General features: G+C 64.4%; 1 protein-coding gene across 1 annotated transcript; it reads left to right on the top strand.

The window, feature by feature from the left end:
• The first annotated feature begins 378 nt into the window (after window positions 1-378).
• KEAP1 (kelch like ECH associated protein 1) lies at window positions 379-8,327 on the top strand. Its single transcript, XM_040986290.1, has 6 exons — window positions 379-443; window positions 1,638-2,323; window positions 4,156-4,841; window positions 6,069-6,274; window positions 6,526-6,702; window positions 8,131-8,327. The coding sequence occupies exons 2-6, from the start codon at window positions 1,778-1,780 to the stop codon at window positions 8,295-8,297; spliced, it is 1,782 nt and encodes a 593-aa protein (XP_040842224.1). The 5' UTR covers window positions 379-443; window positions 1,638-1,777; the 3' UTR covers window positions 8,298-8,327.
• Window positions 8,328-15,896: the final 7,569 nt, after the last annotated feature.

Genomic DNA, 15,896 nt, shown 5'->3' with positions numbered 1-15,896 from the left:
GCACCCCCCCCACCGCACCCCGGAAGCGCAGCGCGCGGGTGGCACCCACCGTGCCCGCGTCCTGGCCATCGCCACCCGCCCTGTGGGACGCAGGTGAGCGAAGCAGGGGTGGTGGCCGTGGGCAGGTGCGCACGGGGCCTCCTCGAGCGGACTCTGCCCCCCTACCCCCACGGAGCACGCGGGCGCAGGCCGACTTCCCGCGGCCCGCGTGGCTAGCTCTGTGGTCCTCGCTGCCTGGCGACCGCGGGCGGGGCCGGCGCTGTCCCCAGCCCGAGGCCAAGTGGCCTCCAAGACTCTTATTCTGACAGGCGGGCGGCGCGCTCTGCTTAGTCACGGTGACCTACGCGCTCCGCGCCTCCCCTTCCCCTCCCCCGCCGGCGCGCAGCGATGGAGGCGCCCAGGCTCGGGCGGCGGAGGCGGAGCCCGAGCGCGACCATGGCGGGGTGAGTGAGGCGGCCTGTGCCGGTGCTGCCGGACACCCGTGGGCCTCGCGCGCCTCGGAGATGGTGTCCCGGGGGGCCGGGGAACTGGGGCGCCGCGCCCGACCTCTCCCCGGCTCCGTGGAGCGGGCCCAGGAAGGCGCGGCCCCCGCGGGGAGACCTAGGATGATGGTTATTTTTGGTTCCCACTCGCGGGGTGGCCCGGAAAAGGCACGGACGTTTGCAGGGAGACCCGAGCCAGGGAGGGTGGGGATCCCGAGGCGTTGGCGGGGGCTTTGGTGCGCGCGTTGGGGTTTGGCCGTCCAGAGGCCGCCGCGGGGTCACTTCCTTCTCCGGGCCTGGCTCGGGCGGCTCTGGCGGGGCATGCGCAGTGCCCCCTCCCTTGTTGCTTCGCGGCGGGGGGGAAGTGCTGGGTGTCCAGGGGCGCCGTTGACCGATTGGCCAAAGATCGAGAGAGGCAAGCCCCGGGGCTCACCCGGGAGAGGGGGCCAAGTGGCGCGCTGGGCCCGGTGGAGGATGGCGCACGGGTTGGCACTGTGGTGGAGTGGGCAGCCGGCCAGCCAGCGGGCTTACTGGATTCTTGTGCAGTGCCAGGCCGCGGGGACACGCAGGAGAGGGTGGCCCCAGCGCTCGCCCACAGGGACGGGAAGCTCCCTGCCCTCTGAGAGCTGGGGACCGAGGGACCGGGGTGCGGGAGTGTGTCCAGTGTCCTGAGCCCCAGGATGTGTGGGGGAGGGACGCCTCTCGGCAGGTGCGTGATCTTTGGGCTCTGCTTTCCCACCCCAACTGAAGCCCTGGCTCTCCGTCTCCGTGGCTTTGCTCCAAAGCCTTCACAACTCTCCCTGTGCCTCTTCCTGCCCCTTGCCTCAGGGCCCAGCCGGCCCTCTGCTCGGGGAGGGGTCCTGCTCGCCAAAGGGGCCTGGCACACAGTCGGCGCTCCATAGATGTAGCAGGGGTTGAGTGAAGGTTGAAGTTGACCCACACTGTGCAAGGGAGGCAGGAAGTGACTTGTGTCTGAAGAGACTGGGGGCCAGGGATGGGGAGAAGTTAGGGTGCCTGAACGGACACACACATGCCCTTCACCACCTTTGCTTGGGAAGGAAAGCACGGTTGTATGTTCGGTTTTTATGTGACCAGGGGGTGGCTGGCAGGTGCCGGCCTGTCCCCTCTCCCAGCCCTCGCTCCCATTTCCTCCAGGCCCCTGACCGTGCGGGAGAGCGCAGTCCCTGGTCACTCGGAACCTCATGCGGCCGGAACCCGAGCTTAGCCGGGCCGAGGCCCACAGCTGATTCCTGCCCCAGCAGCCGTCACAGCCCCGAGGGCCGGGGGACACGGCCATGTACGCCTCCACCGAGTGCAAGGCCGAGGTGACCCCCTCGCAGCACGGCAACCGCACCTTCAGCTACACGCTGGAGGACCACACCAAACAGGCCTTCGGCATCATGAATGAGCTGCGGCTGAGCCAGCAGCTGTGCGACGTCACGCTGCAGGTCAAGTACGAGGGCACGCCGGCCGCCCAGTTCATGGCTCACAAGGTGGTGCTGGCCTCGTCCAGCCCCGTGTTCAAGGCCATGTTCACCAACGGACTGCGGGAGCAGGGCATGGAGGTGGTGTCCATCGAGGGCATCCACCCCCAGGTCATGGAGCGCCTCATCGAGTTCGCCTACACGGCGTCCATCTCCATGGGCGAGAAGTGCGTGCTGCACGTGATGAACGGCGCGGTCATGTACCAGATCGACAGCGTCGTGCGGGCCTGCAGCGACTTCCTGGTGCAGCAGCTCGACCCCAGCAACGCCATTGGCATCGCCAACTTCGCCGAGCAGATCGGCTGCACGGAGCTGCACCAGCGGGCCCGGGAGTACATCTACATGCACTTCGGGGAGGTGAGCGGGGACTGGGGGGCTGCGGGTTGGGGCCCCCTGCTGTGACAGGCAAACGGGCAGGTTATAGCCCCGAGTGGGCGTGGGAGGGCAGCCCGGCCACCCCTCCATGGCGGGGGAGAGAGGGCAGCCCGGCCACCCCTCCATGGCGGGGACAGCGAGGGCAGCCCGGCCACCCCTCCATGGCGGGGACAGCGAGGGCAGCCCGGCCACCCCTCCATGGCGGGGGAGAGAGGGCAGCCCGGCCACCCCTCCATGGGAGAGAGAGGGCAGCCTGGCCACCCCTCCATGGCGGGGACAGCGAGGGCAGCCCGGCCACCCCTCCATGGCGGGGACAGCGAGGGCAGCCCGGCCACCCCTCCATGGCGGGGACAGCGAGGGCAGCCCGGCCACCCCTCCATGGCGGGGACAGAGAGGGCAGCCCGGCCACCCCTCCATGGCGGGGACAGAGAGGGCAGCCCGGCCACCCCTCCATGGGACAGAGAGGGCAGCCCGGCCACCCCTCCATGGCGGGGACAGCGAGGGCAGCCCGGCCACCCCTCCATGGGAGAGAGAGGGCAGCCCGGCCACCCCTCCATGGGAGAGAGAGGGCAGCCCGGCCACCCCTCCATGGCGGGGACAGAGAGGGCAGCCTGGCCACCCCTCCATGGCGGGGACAGCGAGGGCAGCCCGGCCACCCCTCCATGGCGGGGAGAGCGGCTGAGAACTGGCTGACAGTAAGCAAAGTGACTTTTTTCTTTAACTCCCCCTCCCCCCGAACTCCTTAGTTGCCCTGGGGTCAAGGGTTCCAGGTAGGATGCGGTGACCCCGATCGCGGCCAAACCCCGGGCTGTGCTGGGCAGCCGATCAGCAGAATGCCCACGGAACAGCCGGGGCAGAGGCCTCTTACGGCCCAGCTGACCCCTGAGTCATGCTGGGGCCACGCCGCCCGTCCCGCTGCCACGGTTAGCTTTCGTTTTGGTTTATGGAGGAAGTGAACAGAAAAAAGCAAGTCACCGTGGTGTGACCGGCTTCGTGCTAACGTGAGGATAGAAGCTGCGCCTTAACTGGGCTCCCCGGTGCCCCACCCTCCGCGGACTCCCCCAGACAGTGACCGGAGCTGGCCGCCTGTGGAAAATGCCAGAGCTGACCTCCCACGACAAGGGCGTGCTGCAGACCGCGTATGCAGCCACCTTTGGGCGGCGGACAAGCCGCACGCGGGAACGGTCCTTCTGGATATTGGCAGGAAATAGATGTTACAAAAAAAAAGAGGTGCATAGATTTCAAAATATGTTTGCACCAAACTCTGCCTGCCTCTCAGCCCGCGTTTCTCCCCGTGTGGACTTGTGGAAGCGCGCCTGAGTAGATCTGAGTCGATCCTAGTGCAGACTCCGCTCCCGGGCCCTAACTTTTCCTGGCTACGTGTATGCAGAGATTTCAAAACCCAGGATTCCAAATCCCAAATACTGCCCTTCTCCCCCTATAAGGAGATTTCTTTGTTAGTTTAAAAGACATGAGTTGGGCCCAGTGCGGTGGCCTAGCGGCTCAAGTCCTCACCTTGAACGCATTGGGCTCCCATATGGGCGCCGGTTCTAATCCCGGCAGCTCCACTTCCCATGCAGCTCCCTGCCTGTGGCCCGGGAAAGCAGTGGAGGACGGCTGCTGGGATATGAACCAGTGCCCATATGGGATCCCCGTATGTGCAAGGAAAGGACTTTTGTCGCTAGGCTACTGCGCCAGGCCCACATTAAGTGTCTTGAGCGCGGAGGGCTCTCAGCTAGGTGAGGGGTGAGGTGGGGCATTGGAGGAGGCACCCAGGACTCAGGCCAGCACCCCGCCCCCGGCTCCCCCCGCAGGTGGCCAAGCAGGAGGAGTTCTTCAACCTGTCCCACTGCCAGTTGGTAACGCTCATCAGCCGGGACGACCTGAACGTGCGCTGCGAGTCGGAGGTGTTCCACGCCTGCATCAACTGGGTCAAGTACGACTGCGAGCAGCGGCGCTTCTACGTGCAGGCGCTGCTGCGGGCCGTGCGCTGCCACTCGCTCACGCCGCACTTCCTGCAGATGCAGCTGCAGAAGTGCGAGATCCTGCGGTCGGACTCGCGCTGCAAGGACTACCTGGTCAAGGTCTTCCAGGAACTGACCCTGCACAAGCCCACGCGGGTGATGCCCTGCCGCGCGCCCAAGGTGGGCCGGCTCATCTACACGGCCGGCGGCTACTACCGCCAGTCCCTCAGCTACCTGGAGGCCTACAACCCCAGCGACGGCACGTGGCTGCGCCTGGCCGACCTGCAGGTGCCCAGGAGCGGCCTGGCCGGCTGCGTGGTGGGCGGGCTGCTCTACGCCGTGGGCGGACGCAACAACTCCCCGGAGGGCAACACCGACTCCAGCGCCCTGGACTGCTACAACCCCATGACCAACCAGTGGTCGCCCTGCGCCTCCATGAGCGTGCCGCGCAACCGCATCGGAGTCGGCGTCATCGACGGACACATTTACGCGGTGGGCGGCTCCCACGGCTGTATCCACCACAACAGCGTGGAGAGGTGACGCCGTGGGGGCGCGGGCGGCCCTGGGCTCCTGGGGGAGGGAGCCCCGCACGGCCACGTCCCCACCTCGGGAACCAGCGCGTGCCCCCACCCCATGCCAAGTGCTTTTCCTTGCTCGCCCCCCCAAGTCCCCAGGTGAAGTTTAACTTCCTGGGGGGGTTTGTAATCCATGATCTTGGACCACCTGTCCCGGCAGGGCTTTAAAGTTTATTATTTATTTTTATTGGAAAGTCAGATCTACAGAGAGGAGGAGAGACAGAGAGGAACGTCTTCAGTCTGATGATTCACTCCCCAAGAGGCTGCACCAGCCACAGCTCTGAGCCGATCAGGAGCCAGGAGCCTCTTCCGGGTCTCCCACGCGGGTGCAGGGTCCCAAGGCTTTGGGCCGTCCTCCACTGCTTTCCCAGGCCACAAGCAGGGAGCTGGGTGGGAAGTGGAGCTGCCGGAATTAGAACCAGCATCCCCGTGGGATCCTGGCACATGCAAGGCGAGGACTTTAGCCACTAGGGTACTGCGCCAGGCCCAGGAATTTGGGATTTCACACTGGAAGCTCATCTGTGTGTCCTGCACACCTTCACACACCCACACTCCACACAACCTGGTCATCACACAGTGCCCAGCGTGCAATTGTGCACCTATGGGATCCTGTCGGGCCTTGACCAAAGCTCTGTTATTTTTAAATTTTTGGATCAGAGATGTTCAGCCTTCCCTAAGTTAATCCCACCACACCTCACAGACCCCCAGGTACCCTCCCGCGCAGCGGACGCTGCCTGGGGAGACGAGGCCCCGTGGCACTGCAGCCCCTTTGGGAGCCCACCCCAGCACACCCCAATGCTCCCCCGAGAACTGAAATGTCTGTGGGCTGTGACTCGGGTGGTGGGGTTCAACTGTCCCCCATGGAGGAATCGGGGCTCTGCAGTGACCCCCCATCCCGCCCAGCTCCTCTCCCGCCTGTCTCCTGTCACAGGTGGGAGGAATCTCAGCAGTGCTCCGCCTCGGCCCGGAGCGGTGCCGAGGGGCTGAGGGGTCCGCCAGGGCCGGGCCGGGGGCTCAGGGGTCGAGCACACGGCCCGGAACAACAGAGGCCCCTGGGCTTCAGTGCTCTCATCTGGCGAATGGAGTTGCTGGTGGCTCCTGGAGGGGGGAGCCGTGGAGCCGGACCCCTGGGACGCCCCTCTCCAGGGTCAGCTGCTGTCACCATCGCGTGTGCCCGCCCCTTTGCAGGTACGAGCCGGAGCGCGACGAGTGGCACCTGGTGTCCCCAATGCTGACCCGCAGGATCGGGGTCGGAGTGGCCGTGCTCAACCGCCTGCTGTATGCGGTCGGGGGCTTCGACGGCACAAACCGCCTCAGCTCGGCCGAGTGCTACTACCCGGAGAGGGACGAATGGCGAATGGTCACCCCCATGAACAGCATCCGCAGTGGGGCAGGTGCGCGCCCGGTGTGCAGAAGACCCCCCGGGAGTGTGGGGTGGGCAGGGCTCGGGTCAGGCCTGGGGGAGCCCGACCACCTTTTCAACCCTCATGGAAGAGTCGGGACGCGCCAGCCTGCTTTTCGGCTCGTCTCCTTGGGCTAGATTGTGTGTGTGCGCGTGGTGGGTGGGTGGCAGCTGGGGACCCTAAGGGCCTGGCCCTACAGTGACCGCCCCCCACACTCACTGCCTCCTCCTCCCGGCTGTTAGGGGTCTGCGTGCTGCACAACTGTATCTACGCGGCGGGGGGCTACGACGGGCAGGACCAGCTCAACAGTGTGGAGCGCTATGACGTGGAGACGGAGACTTGGAGCTTCGTGGCCCCCATGAGACACCGGCGGAGCGCGCTGGGGGTCACCGTGCACCAAGGGAAAATCTACGTCCTAGGTAGGACCCCTGGGGTGGAGGGAGGGGGGAGGGCCGGGCAGGTGGCCCTCTGTCCCTGGGGTGGAGGGAGGGGGGAGAGCTGGACAGGCAGCCCCTCTGTCCCTGGGGTGGAGGGAGAGGTGGACAGGTGGCCCCTCTGTCCCTGGGGAGGAGGGAGGGGTGGACAGGCGCCCCTCTGTCCCTGGGGTGGAGGGAGGGCCGGACAGGCGGCCCCTCTGTCCCTGGGGAGGAGGGAGAGCCGGACAGGCAGCCCCTCTGTCCCTGGGGTGGAGGGAGGGCCGGACAGGCGGCCCCTCTGTCCCTGGGGTGGAGGGAGGGCCGGACAGGCGGCCCCTCTGTCCCTGGGGAGGAGGGAGAGCCGGACAGGCAGCCCCTCTGTCCCTGGGGTGGAGGGAGGGCCGGACAGGCGGCCCCTCTGTCCCTGGGGTGGAGGGAGGGCCGGACAGGCGGCCCCTCTGTCCCTGGGGAGGAAGGAGGGGGGAGGGCCAGGCAGGTGGCCCCTCTGTCCCTGGGGAGGAGGGAGGGCCGGGCAGGTGGCCCCTCTGTCCCTGGGGAGGAGGGAGGGCCGGGCAGGTGGCCCCTCTGTCCCTGGGGAGGAGGGAAGGGGGAGAGCTGGACAGGCAGCCCCTCTGTCCCTGGGGTGGAGGGAGGGCCGGACAGGCAGCCCCTCTGTCCCTGGGGAGGAGGGAGGGCCGGGCAGGTGGCCCCTCTGTCCCTGGGGAGGAGGGAGGGCCGGGCAGGTGGCCCCTCTGTCCCTGGGGAGGAGGGAGGGGTGGACAGGCGCCCCTCTGTCCCTGGGGAGGAGGGAGGGGGGAGGGCCGGGCAGGTGGCCCCTCTGTCCCTGGGGAGGAGGGAGGAGGGAGGGGTGGACAGGCGCCCCTCTGTCCCTGGGGAGGAGGGAGGGCCGGGCAGGTGGCCCCTCTGTCCCTGGGGAGGAGGGAGGAGGGAGGGGTGGACAGGCGCCCCTCTGTCCCTGGGGAGGAGGGAGAGCTGGACAGGCAGCCCCTCTGTCCCTGGGGAGGAGGGAGGGCCGGGCAGGTGGCCCCTCTGTCCCTGGGGAGGAGGGAGGGGTGGACAGGCGCCCCTCTGTCCCTGGGGAGGAGGGAGGGGTGGACAGGCGCCCCTCTGTCCCTGGGGAGGAGGGAGGAGGGAGGGCCGGGCAGGTGGCCCCTCTGTCCCTGGGGAGGAGGGAGGGGTGGACAGGTGGCCCCTCTGTCCCTGGGGAGGAGGGAGGGCCGGGCAGGTGGCCCCTCTGTCCCTGGGGAGGAGGGAGGGCCGGGCAGGTGGCCCCTCTGTCCCTGGGGAGGAGGGAGGGGTGGACAGGCGGCCCCTCTGTCCCTGGGGAGGAGGGAGGGGTGGACAGGCGCCCCTCTGTCCCCGGGGCAGAGTGGCATGTGATGTGGCCATCTACCTCATCCCCTTGGGCAGGAGGCTACGATGGTCACACCTTCCTGGACAGCGTGGAGTGCTATGACCCGGACACGGACACCTGGAGCGAGGTGACCCGTATGACATCCGGCCGCAGCGGGGTGGGCGTCGCGGTCACCATGGAGCCCTGCCGGAAGCAGGTTGACCAGCAGAACTGCACCTGTTGAAGCGGCCTGTTGGCGTTCATGGGAAGGAAAGGGCAAAAAAAAAAAACCCCAAAACGCCCAAAAAACAGAGACCGGAAGGCTCCGCCCGTGGGGTACTGTCTTCTCTTTGTCACACGCGGGCCTGACGGCAGCAGGGAGACACTGCGACCTCCCCCAAGAAGAGGACTAAAGCGGACGGCAGGCGGGCACCCCCTCGCCCCAGGGCATCGCGCACAGCCTGCCCGAGGCTGCCAGGGGAGGCCCGGCTGCCCCACTAGCTAGAGACTGAAAGCCTGGGTCCCTCCCGCAAACCAGCCTGCAGTCAGGCGCTCTGTGCCCGGCTCCCTGGCCCCTGACCCGGGGAAGGGGCCACCTGAGGACCTGGGGCGGGACACGAGAAGGGGCAGGGTTTGGATTTCTCTGCCCTGGACAAGTCCCTTTGTTGATAAGTAACTTTGTAACTTTCCCATGCAAATAAAGAACAAACTAACCAGCGTCTTCCAGCCGAGCTCTCAACTGGGAGGTGTGACAGGCTGGCGCCCAGCGGCCAGCAGCGGCCAGGCGCGCTCAGGACACGCAAAGGCTCCGTGGAAAAACGGAACACGGAAAGGGCTTTTATTTTGGTGGCGAGAAAGCATGGAAACCTCTGCTCTGTCTTCCGTAATATATATATTTTTGATGAGCAACTTGAAGAACCCCTCGCGTGCATGGATTTCAAATTTTCTTAGCACCAAAATAAACATCTGAAAGAAAAAAAGTTGAGCCCAGCACAGCGGCTCAGTTAACTAGGCCTCCCAAGTCAAGTACTGGGACCCCGTAAGGGCCCAGTTCGAATGCAAGTTGGACTTCCCATCCAGCTCCCTGCTGTGGCCTGGGAAAGCAGCAGAGGCTAGCCGGAAGAAGCTCCTGGCTCCTGGCTTCTGGCCTGCTCAGCACCGGCTGTAGCAGCTGTTTGGAGAATGAACCAACTAATGGAAGATCTTCCCCTCTCTCTCTCCTTCTCTCTGTAAATCTACCTTTCCAATAAAAATGAATCTTTTCAAAAGTCGTGGGGCCTGTGCTGTGGTGTAGCAAGTTAAACTGCTGCCTGTGGCATCGGCATCCCCCAAGGGGGCCGGTTTGAGTCCTGGCTGCTGCGCTTCCTACCTGACTCCAGGGATAAAGGGCTTGGGAGAGTGGAGGAGGATGGCCATGTGCTTGGGCCCCTGCGTCCAGGGGGACACCCACATGGAGCTCCTGGCCCAGCCGCGGCCACGGTGGCCGTATGGGGCATGAACCGCTGATGGAAGCTTTCTGTATAACGGTGCCTTCCAAATCAATCATTTTTTTTAAGTTGCAATTTGAAAGGCAGAGGGGCGGGAATCTTCCATCTGCTGATCCGGTGTAAGCGCCCACGATGGCCACGACTGGACCGGTCCTGGAGTCGGGAGCCACGTGCTGGAGTGACCACCTGCTGCCCTTCAGCTTGGCTGGAGACCCAAGTGGGGCCAGGGTGGAGGGTGGGCAGCGGCTTAAGCTACCACCTGCAATGCTGGCCTCCCCAGTGAATACTAGTTCAGTTCCCAGCTGCTCCTTGGGAAGCAGTGGGAGCCGGCTCCAGGGCTCGGTCCCTGCCCGCCAGCTAGATCGGAATGGCCCAGGACGGCCCTGCCCCATCGGGACAAGTGAGCCAGCTGGTGGTAGATCTTCCCAGCCCCCAACCACTCGGCCTGACGCCTCAATACGGGGTCCGGGCATGCTACATGGCATGCTAACCAGGGCACCAAACGCCTCTTCCTGAACTTACTAAGCGATTCTGTTAAGCGCTCTGCAGGGCCTTCCTATTTGTGCTGGACATAGCGGAAAGATGGCATGTAGGCCGAGCGTGGGCGTTCACGGGCTGCTCGGAGCGCAGAGACGAGATACTGGATATTCTTTGTCTTAAGATTTTTTTTTTAAAGATTTATTTATTTTTATTGGAAAGTCAGATCTACAGAGAGGAGGAGAGACAGAGAGGAAGATCTCCTGTCCGCTGATTCACTCCCCAAATGACCGCAATAGCCAGAGCTGAGCCGATCCAGAGCCAGGAGCCAGGAGCCTCTTCCAGGTCTGGCACACGGGTGCAGGGTCCCAAGGCTTTGGGCCGTCCTCCACTGCTTTCCCAGGCCACAGGCAGGGAGCTGGATGGGAAGTGGAGCAGCCGGGACTAGAACTGGCGCCCATATGGGATCCTGATGCGTTCAAGGCGAGGACTTTAGCCACTAGGCCACACAGCCGGGTCCAGATTTTTTTTTTTTTTTATTGGAAAGTCAAATATATACAGAGAGGAGGAGAGACAGAGAGGAAGATCTTCTGTCACCTGATTCACTCCCCAAATGACTGCAACGGCCGGAGCTGAACCCATCCGAAGCCAGGAGCCAGGAACTTCAGCATGGAGAGAGAGACAAAGGCGAGAGGACCTCCAGGTCGTGCTGAGCAAGCACCTCCCGGCTCACCGGACAGCACCGGCTAAGCACACCGCACCCTGGGTGCCAGTGGCTGCCACGTGATGGTTGGGCCCGGGCCTGGTGCCTCGCCAGGGCACTGAGAGCGACCGAGCCGCTGGCCAGGGCCACCCGGGCAGCAGAGGTGAGAGCCAACGCAGGCGGTGACAGCCCGCTCCGGGACGCGCCCCAGCGACCTGGGACCTGCACCTCCCGCCCCTCAAGGCTGCAGCAAGACACCCAAAGGGACATCCAAAGCAGACAGGCGACGCTGCCCCGCAGCGCTGGCATCCCCCAAGGGCGCCACTTCTGCTCTCGCTCCCTGCTCACGTGCTCAGGAAGGCAGCAGACGCCCTGCGTCCCTGCGACCCACGTGGGGCACGCAGATGGCTTCCAGGTTCCCCCCGACCCAGCCTCGGCCAGGGCAGTCAACGAGGCTGACAAATTCCTCTCTGTACTGTGCCACCCTTTCTCTCCCTGTAACCTTGCCTTTTTTTTTTTTTTAATTTATTTTTGTTGGAAAGTCAGATATACAGAGAGGAGGAGACACAGAGAGGAAGATCTTCCGTCCGATAATTCACTCCCCAAGTGAGCGCAGTGGCCAGAGCTGAGCTGGGAGCCAGGAGCCAGGAGCCTCTTCCAGGTCTGGCACACGGGTGCAGGGTCCCCAGGCTGTGGGCCGTCCCCCACTGCTTTCCCAGGCCACAGGCAGGGAGCTGGGTGGGAAGTGGAGCAGCCGGGACTCGGATCCCTGTGGGATCCCGGGCGCTGCAGTTTGGTTTAGCACAGTGCACCCCAAAGCCGTTCCTCCTTTTTACAGAAGTGACTGAGGACCCAGAGCAACCCCCTTCAGAGGACGGCACTTTACACAGATACTACGGAGTATTCACAGCGCAGTGACCCACACCGCATCGCAGCATCCTCTGGCCAAGTTCAAAGTCCAGCACCCCCCCCGCTGGACCCCACACCCAGGCCACGTGCACCCCACGCACGCGTCCAATCCTTCCTCGGCGGCTGCGGGATTCGAGTTCCTTCTAGAATAGCCTCTCTGTCCTTCACTGTGCCCTCCACTCAAGCCCCACTCGCACCGGAACACGCGTGGACTCACTCGCCCCACGAGACACACGGTCGCCCCTGACTGGGTCTTCCAGAAACTTCTCTCCCAGGTGGCTTCGCTCAGCCCCGTGCAGGAGCATGGCTTTTTGATGGCATCACACTCCGCCCACAGTCTCCAGCCCCTCACTTCCTTCCCACCCCGTCCATCACCCCAGGCCTCAGTTTCCACCCAGGAGGATTTGGGGGGACATGGACCAACCTTCTCACACCTTTGGGGACCAAGGCTTTGCCGTCCCCACTGCTTTCCCAGGCCACAGGCAGGGAGCTGGGTGGGAAGTGGAGCAGCCGGGACTCGAACCTGCGCCCCTGTGGGAGCTCTAAGGGGTCGCTCCCCCACGGGAAGGGAGGGAGACGTGACCGCGGGAAGGACCGCCCGGCCCGTAACTGCCCCGACGAAGACGCTCGGCCCTCCCGCAGCAGCAGAGGGAAGGCCAGCGATGACGGGTTTGTCACGGGGATGACGCCATCCGGAGGGATGACGTCAGGAGCCCGCCAAGGGCTGCCCCCGGGCCACCGCAGGGACAAGGGCGCTCTTGGGGAAGAACGACGCCGGGGTCCACTTACACAGAGAAGACACGACGCCGGCGACCCCCGGGCAGGAAGCCGGGACCCCGGGCTCTCCTCACCACCTCACGCGTCACGCGCCCGGCCTGAGGCGGCACGGCCTCTTATTGGCTGGCTCCCCGGCCACTCACAACCACGCGGGCCAATCGCAGCGCCTGCCCACGAGCCCTCGCCACGCCCCCACCCCCCTTGGTGCGCGTGCGCCGCGGCAGGCGCCCGCTGCAGGTTCCGCGGTCCGCCGCGAGGGGGCGCGCTAGGCCTGCTCCTGGCGTGTTTCCGACGGGCGGGGCCGGAGCTCAGAACAGGTGCAGGAAAACGGAGTTACTCCCCGGCGGTCAGGGCCCAGTCGGACCCCAGTAAGGCCCGGGTCAGACCCCAGTAAGGCCCGGGTCAGGTCCCAGTAAGGCCCCAGTAAGGCCCGGGTCAGACCCCAGTAAGGCCCGGGTCAGGGCCCAGTCGGACCCCAGTAAGGCCCGGGTCAGGTCCCAGTAAGGCCCCAGTAAGGCCCGGGTCAGACCCCAGTCAGACCCCAGTAAGGCCCGAGTCAGGGCCCAGGCAGACCCCAGGCAGACCCCAGTCAGACCCCAGTCAAACCCCAGTCAGACCCCAGTAAGGCCCGGGTCAGGTCCCAGTAAGGCCCCAGTAAGCCCCGAGTCAGGTCCCAGTAAGGCCCGGGTCAGGGCCCAGTCGGACCCCAGTAAGGCCCGGGTCAGGTCCCAGTAAGGCCCGAGTCAGGTCCCAGTAAGGCCTGAGTCAGACCCCAGTAAGGCCCGGGTAAGGGCCCAGGCAGACCCCAGTAAGGCCCAGTCGGACCCCAGTAAGGCCCGAGTCAGACCCCAGTAAGGCCCGGGTCAGGGCCCAGTCAGACCCCAGTAAGGCCCGGGTCAGGGCCCAGTCAGACCCCAGTAAGGCCCGGGTCAGGGCCCAGTCGGACCCCAGTAAGGCCCGGGTCAGGGCCCAGTCGGACCCCAGTAAGGCCCGGGTCAGGGCCCAGTCAGACCCCAGGCAGACTCCAGGCAGACCCCCAGGCAGACCCCAGGCAGACCCCAGGCAGACCCCAGGCAGACCCCAGGCAGACCCCCCACCTTCCAGAGGGCGAGGCCGCCATGGCTTAGCTCTCTCCTGACCAAAGCAGCAGCTCCAGCTCCTGTCTGCAAAAACAACAAATTCTAGAAACACCCAAGACCCCACAACGGAAAACACAGATTTCTCTCGTCCCACCAATGGGAGAGACTTTGTTCGGATTTTGACAGACACATTTCTTTTTCTTTGCAAAACAGGTGTTTCGAAAGGCAGAGTGTCTCGCACCCGTTGATTCACAGATGCTGCAACAGCCTGGGCAGAACCAGATGGAAAGCAGAGGGTCTTAGAACTCCGTCTGGGCCCCACATCTGGGTGGTGGCTCTGAGCAACACCTGCTGCCTCTCCAAGGACGCGTTTGTGGGAGCACAGCTGGCCTGGGACCCAGGCACGCACATCCCGAGCACAGCGCAGTCGCCACCACTCCCTTCTGGCTTGGTTTTGCTTTTTTGTTTGTGTTTTGCTATCGAAGAAGGGAAGACGCTGCCCACATGCATCTCGCAGGAAGTACAGCAGCGGGTGCCTCTCCATCGCGAAGAGGTGGTGATGCGAGAAGCCCGCCTTATCTCTCGGGGCCAAGGGCAGTTTGGCATGGTGTCTGTCTCAACGAGGGGAGCGTGGGGGAGAGCCCCATGGCATGCGGACGCCCTCCAAAGGCAGGGACACACTGCCCACATGCAGCTGTCACTGTAGTACTGTGGGCCAGCCTGCTGCCTGCCAGCTGGTATCCCATACGAGCACCGGTTCAAATCCTGGCTGCTCCACCTCTGATGCAGCTCCCTATGCATGTGAAGGCAGCAGAGAGGGCCCAGGAGCTCGGCCCCAGCCACCCAGATGGAAGCCCTGGATGGAGTGCCAGGCTCCTGGCCTGGCTGTCTTTCTCATGTGGAGATGAACCGGCAAATGGAAATGCCTTCTCTCCCTCTGCCTTTTAAACACATACAAAATTTGATTCTATTTAAAGATTTTGTGTGGGCCCAGCACAATAGCATAGTGGCTAAGGTCCTCGTCTTGCACACACTCAGATCCCATATGGACCCTATTCTCATCCCAGTGGCACCACTTCCCACCCAGCTCCCTGCCTGTGGCCTGGGAAAGCAGTGGAGGACGGCCCACAGCCTGGGGACCCTGCACCCGCGGGGGAGACCCGGAAGAGGCTCCTGGCTCCTGATCGGCTTTGGATCGGCTCAACTCTGGCTGTTTCAGTCACTTGGGGAGTGAATTAAAGGATGGAATCTGAGTTTCTGATAAAAATAAAAATCTTTCCACAAAAATTCTGGCTCCACCTCTTGCCCAGTCCCCAGGCCTGGCCCAGGTCTCTGCTTGCCCGAAGTCACCTTTTGCCTGAACCGAGCTGAACGCACCCCCACCCCCGGGCCAGCTCGATGGTCACATGTCTCTTCCCTTTGACCCACATGCCCTGATGTCACCGTGTCCCTAGACACCCGAGCGTTGGGGACATCCCCTCTGTCCCGTGAGCCTTGGGGACACGGGGACCCCGGGGAGAGGGGGTTCCCCTCCCTGGCCGGCTGGGATTCGCCCCCGACTTCCTGACCCGCAGCCCCGTGCCCTCTGCCTGACTCCGCGGCGCTCGGCTGCTCCCCGGGGAGGACGTGTCACACGGTTCCCGTCACCTACTGTCGGGTCCGGCTGGCCCCAGGCCTGTGTCCACTGCGAGTCAGCCCCTCCCGCTCCTGGCACCAGGACAGAAGTCCCCTGGGTGTGGAACCCTTTGGCTTACTACTGGGAGTAGCACAGCCTGATACGAAGCCCCTGGACATACGGGGTGGCTACCCGATGCAAAGGCAATACGGCTGCCCCAGGCTCAGGGTCGTGGCCGAGTGGGTGAAGCCCCTCCTTGAGGTGTTGGCATCGTGTAGGTGGAGTCCTGGCTGTTCTACTTCATGTCTAACTCTTTGGAGGTTAACCGCTGACGGCCCACTCCCTGGGCCCCCGCCACCACGTGGGAAACCCTGATGGGACTGCCGGCTCCAGGTGCCAGCCCGGCTCTGCCCTGGCATACCACAGCCATTTCTCTCTCATCCTCTCTCTCGCTTTGAAATCAATAAAAACAAATCTTTCGATTCTGTGCTTCTGGAGGTTGGCCTGTGGTGAGGAGTCACGTTCCACAGCTGAGGGCCTGGCTCCTCGCTCTAGCTTCCTGCTAGCACATCCAGGAGGCAGTTGAAGCTGCCGCCCATGCTGGAGACCCGCGTGCAGCTCCAGGCTCCTGGCTCCAGCCAGGCCCAGCTCCAGCTACCACGGCCACCCGGGGAGTGAACCCCAGCAAGGTGCACCATCTATCTCTATATGCAGCTCCACCTGCAGGAGCACAGCCACACGATGAAACAAAATGACCCATGGCCTGACCTTGCACTTGACGTCCTTGAGCTCAGAC

Source organism: Ochotona curzoniae, unplaced genomic scaffold, assembly GCF_017591425.1.
Source record: "Ochotona curzoniae isolate NIBS_2020 unplaced genomic scaffold, NIBS_Ocur_1.0 contig_4502, whole genome shotgun sequence".
In the NCBI taxonomy this organism is placed as follows: Eukaryota; Metazoa; Chordata; class Mammalia; order Lagomorpha; family Ochotonidae; genus Ochotona; species Ochotona curzoniae.
This window is presented reverse-complemented; position numbering and strand designations above follow the sequence as displayed.